The following is a 12,772-nucleotide window of genomic DNA, read 5'->3' as shown; positions in this document are numbered from 1 at the left end:
TAGCTCTATCCAAAATATTTGTACAGTATTCACACACATATGGTTTTTAAATAACAAACAAGCTTTGTTTCATTTGAGAATAAAAATAAGTTATATGTGTATAAATTATAAGTGCTTGTTCTGTGGATTCTGCGAAGGCGTCAGTGTTTCTCCAGAGTTATTCTATACGGACAAAGACAAGAGTATTGTTATTTAAAAGCATGAATGAAAAATGTTATATTAGTTGAGGTAACTGCCGTGTTGTTTACCTTTTTGGAGCTCTTCTCTTCGGGTTCGATCTCCATGCATCCTTACATTTAACAAACGTGACCTCTTGTGTTAATTTCGGAGCTCCAGGGTCTTTTACACAGAACACCAACCTGAAAAATACAGTGTGTATGAGCGCTCCACTGAAATAATCCACTTTATTAATGGTAAGATAGGTGTTGACATTTGGAATTTTGTACAACTTACACTATCAAAAAATATACAAAAATAGTATTTTACCCAATACAGTCTAAAAAAAAAATTCAATTCATAAAATGTTTTTAAATCTAACAGGTTTTGAGTCAAAGCGCTTCACCGGGACATAAATATATATGCATAAGGAATTGTTATTGTCATAACAATAAAAAAGAAGTCAATGAAACTGCTTCAAAGAGATATACAGATATGTGCATGTAGAAATAATAATAATAATATGTTTATTTAGTATAGCACCTTTCACAGAATTCCCAAAGTGCTTCACAAGAAAGAACAAAAGTTAAAATGAAGACCACAGAAACAGAAACATGAGGCAGAAATGTAAGGTCAACATAAAAATAAAACACAGTGTGTCCCGAAAGGAACACAAATAAAAACAGAACACATCCACAGTAGAAATAACTGGAATCAGATTAAGAGCATGCAGACAGAGGAGCACATCTTACTTTTGCTGTGTTTTCTCCGGCCCGGATGCGGATCTTGTGACATCCATGTTGTCGCTGCCGGAGTCTCCGGACCACCACGAGGAGACCATGTTCAGCACGTTGGAGGCCGACCAGCCGTTCGTCTCCTCCCATTTAAACTTCAACATCAGCAGATCCCCGATATTTTCTTCCGTCACCAGCAGGAACGAATGTGTCGTATTCGTCTCTAATTTCTCCTTCCTGCCAGATAAAAAACAAAGGGGAAATTATTGTTCTACTCCCAAGAACATTTATTTAGCGTAGCCTCGTAAACGCTGCAGTATAAACTATTGTGTAACACGAGTCGGCGGTAGTGCTGCGTACCTGGACTCACATTCAGGTTCAGGTCTGGACTCAAGTCCAGAGGTTCAGGTTCAGGTCCGGACTTATAAGTCCGGACCTGAACCTATGTCTTGTGTCAAGTGGTGTGAGTAACTAAAGTGAACTTATTGTGAGCTAATTATCAATTGAAAATTAACAATAATCAACTCAAATTCACTCATCAGGTTTATTGTGCTCCCATCTAACTTGTGTCCACATTTCTCTACAAAGTACAAATGTAAAAAAAACACTTTTTGCCACTTAGTCTACAAATGACTTATGACAGCAACTACAGTGAACTACTACAAAGTTCAAACCTTTATTTCATTTACCAAACTAAAGTAACCAAACAGTCCCTGAGCTGACTGAGCCTAAATCCCTAAAACGGTGCTGAAAGGTAGAGTGTAGAGTAGACTATACGAATTACACTGTTACACACCTACTATACAGTATAGGCTACACTGTAGTGACTGTACAGTCAGAGTGTACTGTACTGTCTGTACACCATGTATTTTCTAAAACTCTACATGTGTACATTATACAGTACATACTACATACATAGTGATGTACATACATACTGTTAGAAATTAAAATCAATGTTGATATGGCGTAATTTTGAATTAAATCCACTATTTAATTTAAATCAGTTTTATTCTGAAAAAACCGGAAGTTCACACTATTAACTTAATACTTTTATTCTGAAAAGTATTCACTTCCGGTTAGCATTAGCATGTGGCGAAATGCTACGTTTTCAAACTGTGAATCGAAGGTGAAATGACATGTGATGTTGTACACTGAGCACACTGGGATTAGCACTCATTTATTGACGCTGAATAACGTTTATCAGGGAATGTTTAAATAACCACAGACACCAGAATATACGTAAGTGCTAGTTTTTTTGCGAGTCCAAGTACCGGTTCCCGACGTTCCGGTTTTAACCAGACTTGAACCGAAACTTTTTACAAGTCCAGTACCGGTTCGGCGTACCGGTACGCAGCACTAGTCGGCGGTTATATGACTTTTATAGTTTCTACTGCATGCTGTTTCCTTTGACTACTGTTCAAAACAACTTGGAACATGCAAGTCACCGTTCTGTTCTTTAATTGTGACGTGTACAAATGAACAAGAAACTATGTATTATTAGTGTCCAGTATGTGCCAGGTAAGCTTGTTTAACGTCTGAGTGCTTATGAATTCAATGGCAAATAACACAACTTTACGAATATCCAGATAAACAAATATGAAACATTTAAAATGTCTCATGAGCCGACTTCCTGTTGCACTCTTGATTCTCTAACTCCACTTATCCTCTCTATTTACATATTTCCTTTACTTACATTTTAACATCTGTTTAAAGTCAGTGATAGCATCTCTTATAGCACTAACTGCACTTTAGATGGTATATTAGCATACGCACTTCTGGTTGGATGATAACTGCATTTCATTGGTTCTCTGCACAATGACTACATCTAATCTACAGAGGCTACACATTACTTTTCAAGAGCAAAACACAAGGCTGCTAGAGTCAAACAAGCATGCTATATCTGAGTGCCTTAGAGAAAACTCATGTCATTGAATGCAAAAAGTCACACGGTTCGACACGCTCTTCATATCTAGAGTTAATGAGAGTGTCATTGTGCACATCACAGGTTTTCACTCACAGTTTCAGCTCCAGGTTTTCCGCCTCTCCTCTCGTCCCGAACAGCGAGACGGTGAGCGACGGCTCCATCTCAGAACGATCCACCTTACTGGAGAAGTGGATCTTCACCTGATAGTGGTACACTGCGGAGAACGAGAGCAGTTTGCAAATCGTAATCATGCTCACATTTAGATCCAGATTTAGCAATAATGAGCTTCATGTCAGCCGACTTTTGGCTTTAAAGCTGACTTTGACCAACTTCTTGATCATCGTAACTACATTCTTTTTAGGAATTAGGGTGGTGGGATCAAACCACTCTGCCTTTTCAGGAGGAAATATGTGTCAGGAAGTGTTTCAAGTGCCTCTTAAACATCAAAGCCTCCATTATTCTCAGTAGTTAGTCATGTTGACGATGCTTATTAGGCGCATTCACACCGCAGTACTTTTCCCACAAAAGGTTCATGAGAACTTAGTTGAACTAGTACAGATCGCGTTCACACCGGAATAAGTCCCTGTACTGGGGGAGGATTAGGGCAAATGAAGCATGAAATGAAGCCGCTGACGTCACTTCTTCTTCTTCTGCTTTGGGTTTACTGGCAGGCTGCAAACCACTTCACGGCGTATACTGCCGCCCAAAGTCCCCGGCCGGAAGTCCCCGGAGTTTGGGAGGCTTCAGTAGAAGCTGCTGGGACTCCCAGCAGCTTCTACTGAAGCCTTCCGAGTAAATCGCCAGAACGGCCGACACCTCCTCATCTCCACCGCTCCCATGTTTTATTTTGTGTTTGCCATAAGTTAGTCTCTCTGCGTTTCTGCGCTGGGCTAATGCCTAATGCTAATAATGCTAATGCGAGGATAATAAAATGGCGGCTTCACAAAACTTTTTGGGAGTTTTAACGGGGCGTGGTTTGCAACCCGCCCAGCCAATCAGAAATAGGAACCTTTCTCTCCCACGAAAGTCCCTGCTCTCTAGCAGGGACGGAAAAGGGGGTGAAAAGGTTCTCATGAACTAATTTGAGTTCCGGCTCTTTTTGGTGTGAACGCAACATTTCGGAACTAAAGTGGGAAAAGTACTGCTGGTGTCACGCCTAATGTGTAAAGGCTGACTTGAGTTGTAAAAGTGCTTTCAAAGACTAGAAAGCTCTTTATAAATGCAGTCCATTTACCATTTAGAAAACAGCCATTAGACCTTGTGACCTTCTAGGAAAAAATTGTGCAACTTCCCACCAACGTAACTACCCTCAGAGCCAACAAAACCCCACTATTGATAGAGTGCACTGACCTCTGAAAGGCATGGAGGCGCGTGTCTTGGTGTACATCTGAAACGCTGCGTGCTCTGCGGACCAGGCTGATGTCGTAGCCCACGGCGGTGCAGCGGCTCTTTCTGCAGCTGAGACACATGCCGCGGTCGAACATGTCCGTGCTTCAACATCTGTAGGCCTTCGCTGCGTCCTGCGCGTTCAGAAGAGAGTCGATGAAGAGGTGCACCGAGCGCTCGGTGTTCACACTTCACTGCATCTGTGATCGCTGGGGAGGGAGAGGGAAACAAACATAATTAGATAGATAGATATATGGATAGATAGATAGATAGATAGATAGATAGATAGATAGATGGATAGATGGATGGATGGATAGATAGACGGATAGATAGATAGATAGGTAGATAGGTAGATAGGTAGGTAGGTGGTAGATAGATAGATAGGTGGATGGATAGATAGATAGATAGATAGGATGGATGGGATGATGATTCGAATAGACGGATAGATAGATAGATAGGTAGATAGGTAGATAGGTAGGTAGGTAGATAGAATAGATAGGTGGATGGATAGATAGATAGATAGATAGAGATAGATAGATAGAGTAGATAGATGGATAGATAGATAGACGGAGAGATAGATACTTTATTGATGGGAAATGTTTGCGTTGCAGCAGCATGAAAAGACATAGAAGAAATGAAGACACTAGAAATAAACAGTCCAAAATATTTCTGAAATAGAAACAAAATAGCATTAAAAAGTAAACAAATATACATGTGGAAATACCATTTACAGTAACAAAATGTAACGCCGGATATTATATACACATTAATTGTGCAAGAAATAGATTATTCAATAATAAATTGAATATAAATGTAAAATGTACAGAGGGAGTTTAAGTCCAGTTATCAAGAGAAGCTCTGGAGCAGAGAGTTCTCTTCCGGCCATTAAGTCAATGTCTTACTTTCCCATTCCTTTGCCGGACACGGTTTATGTAACCTTTCAACTTCCTCAGGACTTTATGGTGTATTTGACCTTTTCGTCCGCTGTGTTTGAAGCCCTCTGTTTATTTAAAGGTTGTAAATGAGATCATTGTGCACAAGGAATTTCCATAAGACTAACGACTAGCAGCAAGAAGTGCTGTAAAAGCTGCTGGACTATGTCTGTACGTACTAATAATCACATCGATGGGCATTGTTACTTGTTACGTGGCCATATTGAATGTGTTAAATCCTGTTGAATAGATATTATCATTTAATTTCCTAATATTGGGAATGCAGTGTAGTTTATTGTAGTATGCAGTCCTTTAAAAGTGCTTATTTAAACATCAGAGTTCATAATTCTCAACATTTACAGTAAAGTGAATGCTTTTATTTTAAGGGTCGTTCTCACCGAATAACCCCAGGTTGGCGATCTTCTCCAGGGGCCCCTCTGAGGTTGCATCCCGGCTGGAAGCTGCCTCTGTTGGGGTAAATGTCGACGTGTCCGACGGGCTGCTGGATCCCGATGCTGAGACCCAGAGAGCCGCGTGTGAAGGTGTGCAGGACGTCCACGAAGTGAGCGTCGTCCGGAGACAGACGTCTGTGAGCGTGCTCCCCCTCGAAGTCAGGACCAGCGGGATCCAGACCTGCAGACACAGACAGTCGCACTTAAAGGTCACCTATTGTGCAAAAATCCACTTCTTCATGTCTCTTCTACATCAACATGTGTCCCCTCTTCTTCATGTCTTTTCTACATCAACATGTGTCCCCTCTTCTTCATGTCTCTTCTACATCAACATGTGTCCCCTCTTCTTCATGTCTCTTCTACATCAACATGTGTCCCCTCTTCTTCATGTCTCTTCTACATCAACATGTGTCCCCTCTTCTTCAGGTCTCTTCTACATCAACATGTGTCCCCTCTTCTTCATGTCTCTTCTACATCAACATGTGTCCCCTCTTCTCCATGTCTCTCTACATCAACATGTGTCCCCTCTCTCCATGTCTCTTCTACATCAACATGTGTCCCCTCTTCTCCATGTCTCTTCTACATCAACTTGTGTCCCCTCTTCTTCATGTCTCTTCTACATCAACATGTGTCCCCTCTTCTCATGTCTCTTCTACATCAACATGTGTCCCCTCTTCTTCATGTCTCTTCTACATCAACATGTGTCCCCTCTTCTTCATGTCTCTTCTACATCAACACGTGTCCCCTCTTCTTCATGTCTCTTCTACATCAACATGTGTCCCCTCTTCTTCATGTCTCTTCTACATCAACATGTGTCCCTCTTCTTCATGTCTCTTCTACATCAACATGTGTCCCCTCTTCTTCATGTCTCTTCTACATCAACATGTGTCCCCTCTTCTTCATGTCTCTTCTACATCAACATGTGTCCCCTCTTCTTCATGTCTCTTCTACATCAACATGTGTCCCCTCTTCTTCATGTCTTTTCTACATCAACATGTGTCCCCTCTTCTTCATGTCTCTTCTACATCAACATGTGTCCCCTCTTCTCCATGTCTCTTCTACATCAACATGTGTCCCCTCTTCTTCATGTCTCTTCTACATCAACATGTGTCCCCTCTTCTTCATGTCTCTTCTATATCAACATGTGTCCCCTCTTCTCCATGTCTCTTCTACGTGGCGTGGGGAGGGGCTCCTTATTTTCATCAAGTAACAGACAGAGAATCAGCCCTTTTGAAACAGGGCTGAAACAGAGGGGATTATGGGTAATGCTGCAATGATCTGTTTGGTGTTTCAGCCAATCAGAGACAGGTTTGTATATATCTGAATCTATAATATATTGATGTAAAACAGTATAATAGGGGACCTTTAACTGAGCCGCAACTATATTAAACTGTGAGATTGCTTTATCGATTAATCTGTTGTTTTACCGGTTATTCTTCCGACTTTATTGGTTGCGTGGCTTCCTGCAAATCCTGCAACATGAGCTCCGAGGCTGTAGCCAATCAGGTGGATGTTGTCCAGAGGCATGTTGGTGGTTTCCTATAAAACAAAGTTAATGAAGACATAATTTAAGAAATCAGCGGGACAAATACTCTCTTTGACTTATCAAGCTGGTGATTATCAACATGATAACAAAATCACGACTGGTATCACTGCACACGTTTCTATACGTCCAGCATTTAGGGTACATTTGCAGTTTGATTGGTCTGTTCTTCAAAATAACCAAAAAACGTCATGAAACTATGTGGTAGGATGTAGCATGGGCCAGAGAACAACCCATTTAGTTGTAGTCATAGCGTACAGATACGGAAACACAAAATGTTTTACTTATAGAAACAGCCTTGGCATCAGAGTACCATACTAGTTTCGTTAAATCTTCTAAGAAATGCATAAATTAAATGTTTGACGCTACTGTGTTTTCTAGCTAGTTTAGACGGCCTGCTGTTGTCTCTCAATAGTATATATTACGATAAGTAAGACGAGTTGTCACTAAAACAGTTACGAAGTGTTTTGGTTTGTTGTTTTGGCAACTCGAATGATTTAAATGCTACGAAAATGTCTGTCTCGTTTGCATTTGGATAAAGAGGAAGTGGAAAACTGTCTCCTGCTCTAAGTGAAAAGTGATGGGTGTGATATATTTTGGTTAAACTTGCACATTTCTTTAATCCCACTGACCTCGATCCAGTCGATGAAGCGAGCGATCTCGTGTCCGACCTCCTTGGTGTTCTGCGCCGCGACCACATAGTGATTCTGAGCCAAGTCGAGCCAGTCCACCACGATGACGTTAGCCGTCCTCTCCCGGTCGTACAGCGCCGTCACCAGCTTCTCCACCCAGCTCTCAAACATCCCACTCAACTGGAGACAGAGACGGTTCAAACATTAGACTTACACAACTCCAAAATGTCATCACTACTAATAAGTCTGGTATGTAGTAAAAAGGAAGATCAGGGAGAATCTTTGTATATATATATATATATATATATATTGATTGTTGTGCTTTTATTTAGGTCTTAATGTGTGCATAGCCTATGTATACATGTGTCTTTTGATTGTGTATATAAGTATATACATATTTGCATACATATTTTTATATCTAGTTGTTTTTGTATTCGGGATTGTGGGAAACAGTATTTCGATCTCTGTCTGTACACACAAACTGAAAGATTGACAATAAAGTTGACTTTGAATCTAATTTATTTCCATATTGTGAAATCAGAGTAAACTATAGTCCACTTTATCTTAATTTGTCTAAATCTCAAGTGAATGCATTGATTTTCATGGTCGCTTATATTTCATAACGGTATCGGTACGTGACAAAAAGCCTTCCTCATGTCTAGTCCCAAATCTTAAACTTCAATGTTTTTCCATTCATTTTCTGAGTAGTCAAGTTGAAAGTCATCAGAACAGACTCAAGTTGAAGTCCAGACAACATTGACCTGAGTCCAAACCTCGTTATTTGGTATAAACTCGTTGCAGCGTGTCAATAAGTTAAAGTGGACCTATCATGGTATATTTGAATAATATATTGTCGGGCCAAAATACCGAACAGATCATGCATTTGCTCTTTTTTAGCCCTGTTTTTGCAAGGGCGGAATCTGAGAAGTCTTCTTCGCTGCTTTTGTGGCAGAATACATACAATACTGGCATATGTACTACAGCGTCTCCAGCGCTTTCGAACGGCAATGGCCGTGGCTGTCTCCTCCTGATAGGTGGAGAGTTGCCCATATAGGCGGAGCTCATCGTTTCTGACGTCAGAGATATTGCAAATCTGTATCAGATCCGTTGTAGCCCCGTTTTTAGAGATTTGAGTATAGAGGAAAAGAGAGAGGGTTGTGTTTTCTGACACTTGGTGAGTTCCCTGACACACCGGGGACACATATTCATGTATAAAAGACGTACAAAAGTGCATTTTGAATGACAGGTCCCCTTTAAGTTATGTTAATTTGGCAGGACTTGAGTCCACTGAAACTTGTAGCAGGAATGACACACTTCAAATAAGAGGTGTGTTTCTTTCTAAACCAAAGGAGAGTCGTGTGAACAAAGTCTTTGGTTGTTTTAAAGACGCGGACATGTCTCAGCAGGCCGAAGCATTTGGCCTCACCGTCCATCCGTGGATCACCAGGAAGGTTTTGGAGGTGCTGTTGAAGCTGCAGGCCGCCAGGGACTCGGGCTTTCCAGGGACGATGTAGCACAGGTCATCATCGGGGACGCTTGGTTTTCGGAGGGAGAATTTAGTCAGGGTTTGATTGCTGTCGCCATTTTGGGAAAACAGGTCCTTCAGAGGGTCGAGGAAGTTACCTGGAAGAGAGGATACATCAACTTCGTGAACAAAGAAAAGCAGAGATTCCTGTGTCACTCTGGTATTTTTTCAGATGTGTGAATCTAATCGCTGGCTTGGAGGTCTGACACGCCTGACTAGCTAACTGAGTGACTGGCTCCAATAAGCCCCCCGGGCCCCTCGGTAAATGAGCCTCTACCTTAGACCAGATCAGTCCCTGGGGGTTACAGGGGTTCACTTGGCCAGACTGAGCTCCATAGAAACCTGGCAGAGTTTCTCCAGCTTTGTTCCTGCCTCCTCACCGACTATAATCTGCACAGGACGGTCAGCTGACTCGACTCAACTGAGGGCTGCCGCCCAGAGTGGGGGGTTGCAGGGACACAGACATATATAAGGCTTACATTTGGGGAAGCATTGAAGCCATATTGCAAATGAAAATGCTTTTCATAACTGCATTTAGAAAATTTAATTCATGTTTAGTTTGCTCAGCGTTTCCACCACTTTTCTTCCTCTTGTGCTAAAAGTGAAAAGCATTACCATGTCTCTAATTAAAGACAGCTAATCGTATTGAGTATTGGATATTCGCCAAAAAGCACTAACAAGAGTTTAGTCATAGACACGTGATGCATACTATCTAATGAAGATCGTTAATGTCATTCTCAGAGACCTAACGACACCACTACTGCGCGTAAATTGCCGATAAATATCATACATGGTCTACGATTTTCTTTCCATCGCGACTATCTGCACCAAACTCGATTTAACCTGCAGTTTGTACCCCCGCTTGTGTCGATGTGAGTGAGAGTGGATGTGCATGAAGTTTAAACTCACCAAAAATAGAATCCGAGCGCTCTTCTTCCAGAGAGGTCACATACTGCACAGCTGCATTCAACACCAGAAAGTACAGAAATCGAACTCTCCACGCTTTCATTTCCTTTCCCAGCTGTTTCCTCTCAGAGTAAAAGTCTCGAACAATGAAATCAATCGGATGTCGCTGCAGAAGAGTGTGTGTGTGCGCGTGCGTGCGTGCGCGTGTGTGTCTGTGTGTGTATTCCTGCTCAGAAAAATGAAGTACGTCCTGTTGCGCTCGGAGCGCTGAAATCTGAACCACCTTGGACTGTCCGCGTCTTAAATAGATCCTGAAAGGCCATTGGCTGCTCAGGTCCGCGGGCGGGGAATGGGAAATGATGTGTAAAGTAAATCATTGGAATGCTTTATTATAGTGACGTCAATGGTTGGCAAGTTAACTTCTCATTAAAACCACTAAACTGTGTTAATAATAATAACTTTAAATGTGTATAGCACATTTAATACAAAGATAGATATACGCTTTAACAAAAAATAAGATGGTGCCAGTAAAGTTACCCCAAATCAAAACACTGATTAAAAAGGAAACCTGGAATCAATAAATCACTGTATTCACAACTTTGAGACCTCCTGGTTAATATTTAGTCAGTATATAGAGTCTTTTTTGAGAGGTGGGCTGGAGAAGCAGGTTGTTTCAGGAGAGGAGCCAATGTTGTGCCCTGCAGCAGAAAAACGTACAATATAATATCAGTGTTTTCCATCATCATGGCATGGCTGGCATTTACACTGTAATGAATCATTAATGATCAATACAGGCTAATAAAACACGTATGTACTGTAACTGATTCACCACTACGCTCTTGCACTGCACTTTGACAATAGATAGTACGAAGAAAAACCGGATGTTCATGTCATGTATGTTGTCAAAACATGGTGTGTGTTATGCTAGCAGCAGCTAATGTAGCCTCTAGCAGAGATGAGGAGTGGGCTGCAGACCTCAGGGCTGAAGTCGAATAGTCCATTTAGCTTAGGAACCTTCCTAAAGGAGTGAAATGACCCGGAAGTCCCTCAGTGGCAGCCATGATAAGTGCCGTTCGAATTCTCTAGAATGATGAGAATGATAGGAAAGGAGGTTTCAAACTTCCTTTATAACCTCCTTTAGCTTAGGAACCACTGGACCTCCCTAACTGACAGGAGAAGCGAAAATGCTGCCCCACAATGCCTTGCAGCCGCAGCATTTGCTGTCACTCAACAGTCGGCCGTTCACGGAAAAAAACGATTATGACGGAGAAATGATATCATGAAAGTTACGGTGCTTATTAAGCATTTTAAAACATAGGTGGTAAGTAGCCAAAGTGCTTTGTTTTGAACGTTCATCAGTATTATAATCAAAGAGAGAAATATGAACGTTACTTTTTTACTGAAATGATCAAATAAAGTCGACATTTCAGTCTTTACTGAGCTGTGTGGGGTTTGTTCAACTTCTAAAAGATGTTTGAATGGTGATATACACAGAGATAGATGTTAAGGACTAACGTTTATAATAAATACATCTGTATTGATTTTTAAGATCTTTAGTTCATACAATCATACGTATTGGGATCATTTGTATTAATGTGGACCGGAGGGAGAGGGTGACGAGCATACGTTTCACTTTCCTTTTTTATTTCAATCCCAACTTTGGTCATGAAGAATATGTTTCTCTGTTGTCCACGTTCATAAAGCAAAGCAGCAGCATCAGAGCACGGAGCAGAGTCTCTAGATGAGTCCCTCGTTCTTATTAAACATCCATGTTGTAGTCCGCTGTATAGAAAACTGGTTTCCATAGTTTCCCCACAGCAGCAGACGCACACAATGACGTCCGCTGGCGCATCATAAACACGTCGGATAGTGAAAGTGCATTCGGATTCTCTAAAGTACCGCAGTCTCTTCTCCTAAGTCCTTTTTAATTCTCCTATCCACTATCCCTTAACCCCGTGACGTTTCACTCAGAGGTCAAGGAATAGACGATAGGGTTAGAACTTAGGAGCTGGTTTTTAAACTATCCGACTGCAGCCCAGGTGAACTCAGCCTTTCCTAACCCAACACCCCCAAAACAGTTTCGAACCAACTAGATCTATTTCTGTCACGAACTTATTTTCTGTTTTATTTTGACATTTAGTTTCGCCCCCCCCCCCCCCCCCCCCCCCACACATGTGAGTGGTAGCTCTTGTTTCCCACTACCTGTTGATATTCTTTTATGTGTACCAGTTGTCAAATGAGTTTTTAATAACTCACATAATTTAATAATCTTACACTTTTGAGATTTTTTTTAATTATGTTTTTATCAATTCGATTTTTAACATTGAGTACATCATTTTAAATACAGCTTATTAGGGGTTTTCTAAGGTGTCCTATATTCAGGCTCAGTCTGGCATCTTGGCCTCTTGGCAGACTCCCTGGTATTACAGCAACATTTGGTGTGTGTTTAATTGTGCAATGAAACTGACACTCACTCACTGCTAATACACCAAGTTCATTTCATTGTACTTCTAAACTCTGACCTTTGACCTATTGTGTGTGCGTTTCACTTACTAACTGGGTAAAAATGTTGTTACATGCCA

General features: G+C 41.3%; 1 protein-coding gene across 1 annotated transcript; it reads right to left on the bottom strand.

Moving 5' to 3' along the window:
- Nucleotides 1-140: 140 nt before the first annotated feature.
- LOC117445700 (lipoprotein lipase) lies at nucleotides 141-10,479 on the bottom strand. Its single transcript, XM_034081513.2, is given in 13 exon segments — nucleotides 141-162; nucleotides 249-359; nucleotides 909-1,127; nucleotides 2,908-3,028; nucleotides 4,165-4,204; nucleotides 4,206-4,379; nucleotides 4,381-4,409; nucleotides 5,531-5,561; nucleotides 5,563-5,765; nucleotides 7,012-7,123; nucleotides 7,760-7,939; nucleotides 9,186-9,382; nucleotides 10,194-10,479. Coding segments are annotated over 13 exon segments (1,539 nt in total). The 5' UTR covers nucleotides 10,294-10,479.
- Nucleotides 10,480-12,772: the final 2,293 nt, after the last annotated feature.

The sequence above is a fragment of the Pseudochaenichthys georgianus genome, chromosome 4, assembly GCF_902827115.2.
Source record: "Pseudochaenichthys georgianus chromosome 4, fPseGeo1.2, whole genome shotgun sequence".
Lineage (NCBI taxonomy): Eukaryota > Metazoa > Chordata > Actinopteri > Perciformes > Channichthyidae > Pseudochaenichthys > Pseudochaenichthys georgianus.
This window is presented reverse-complemented; position numbering and strand designations above follow the sequence as displayed.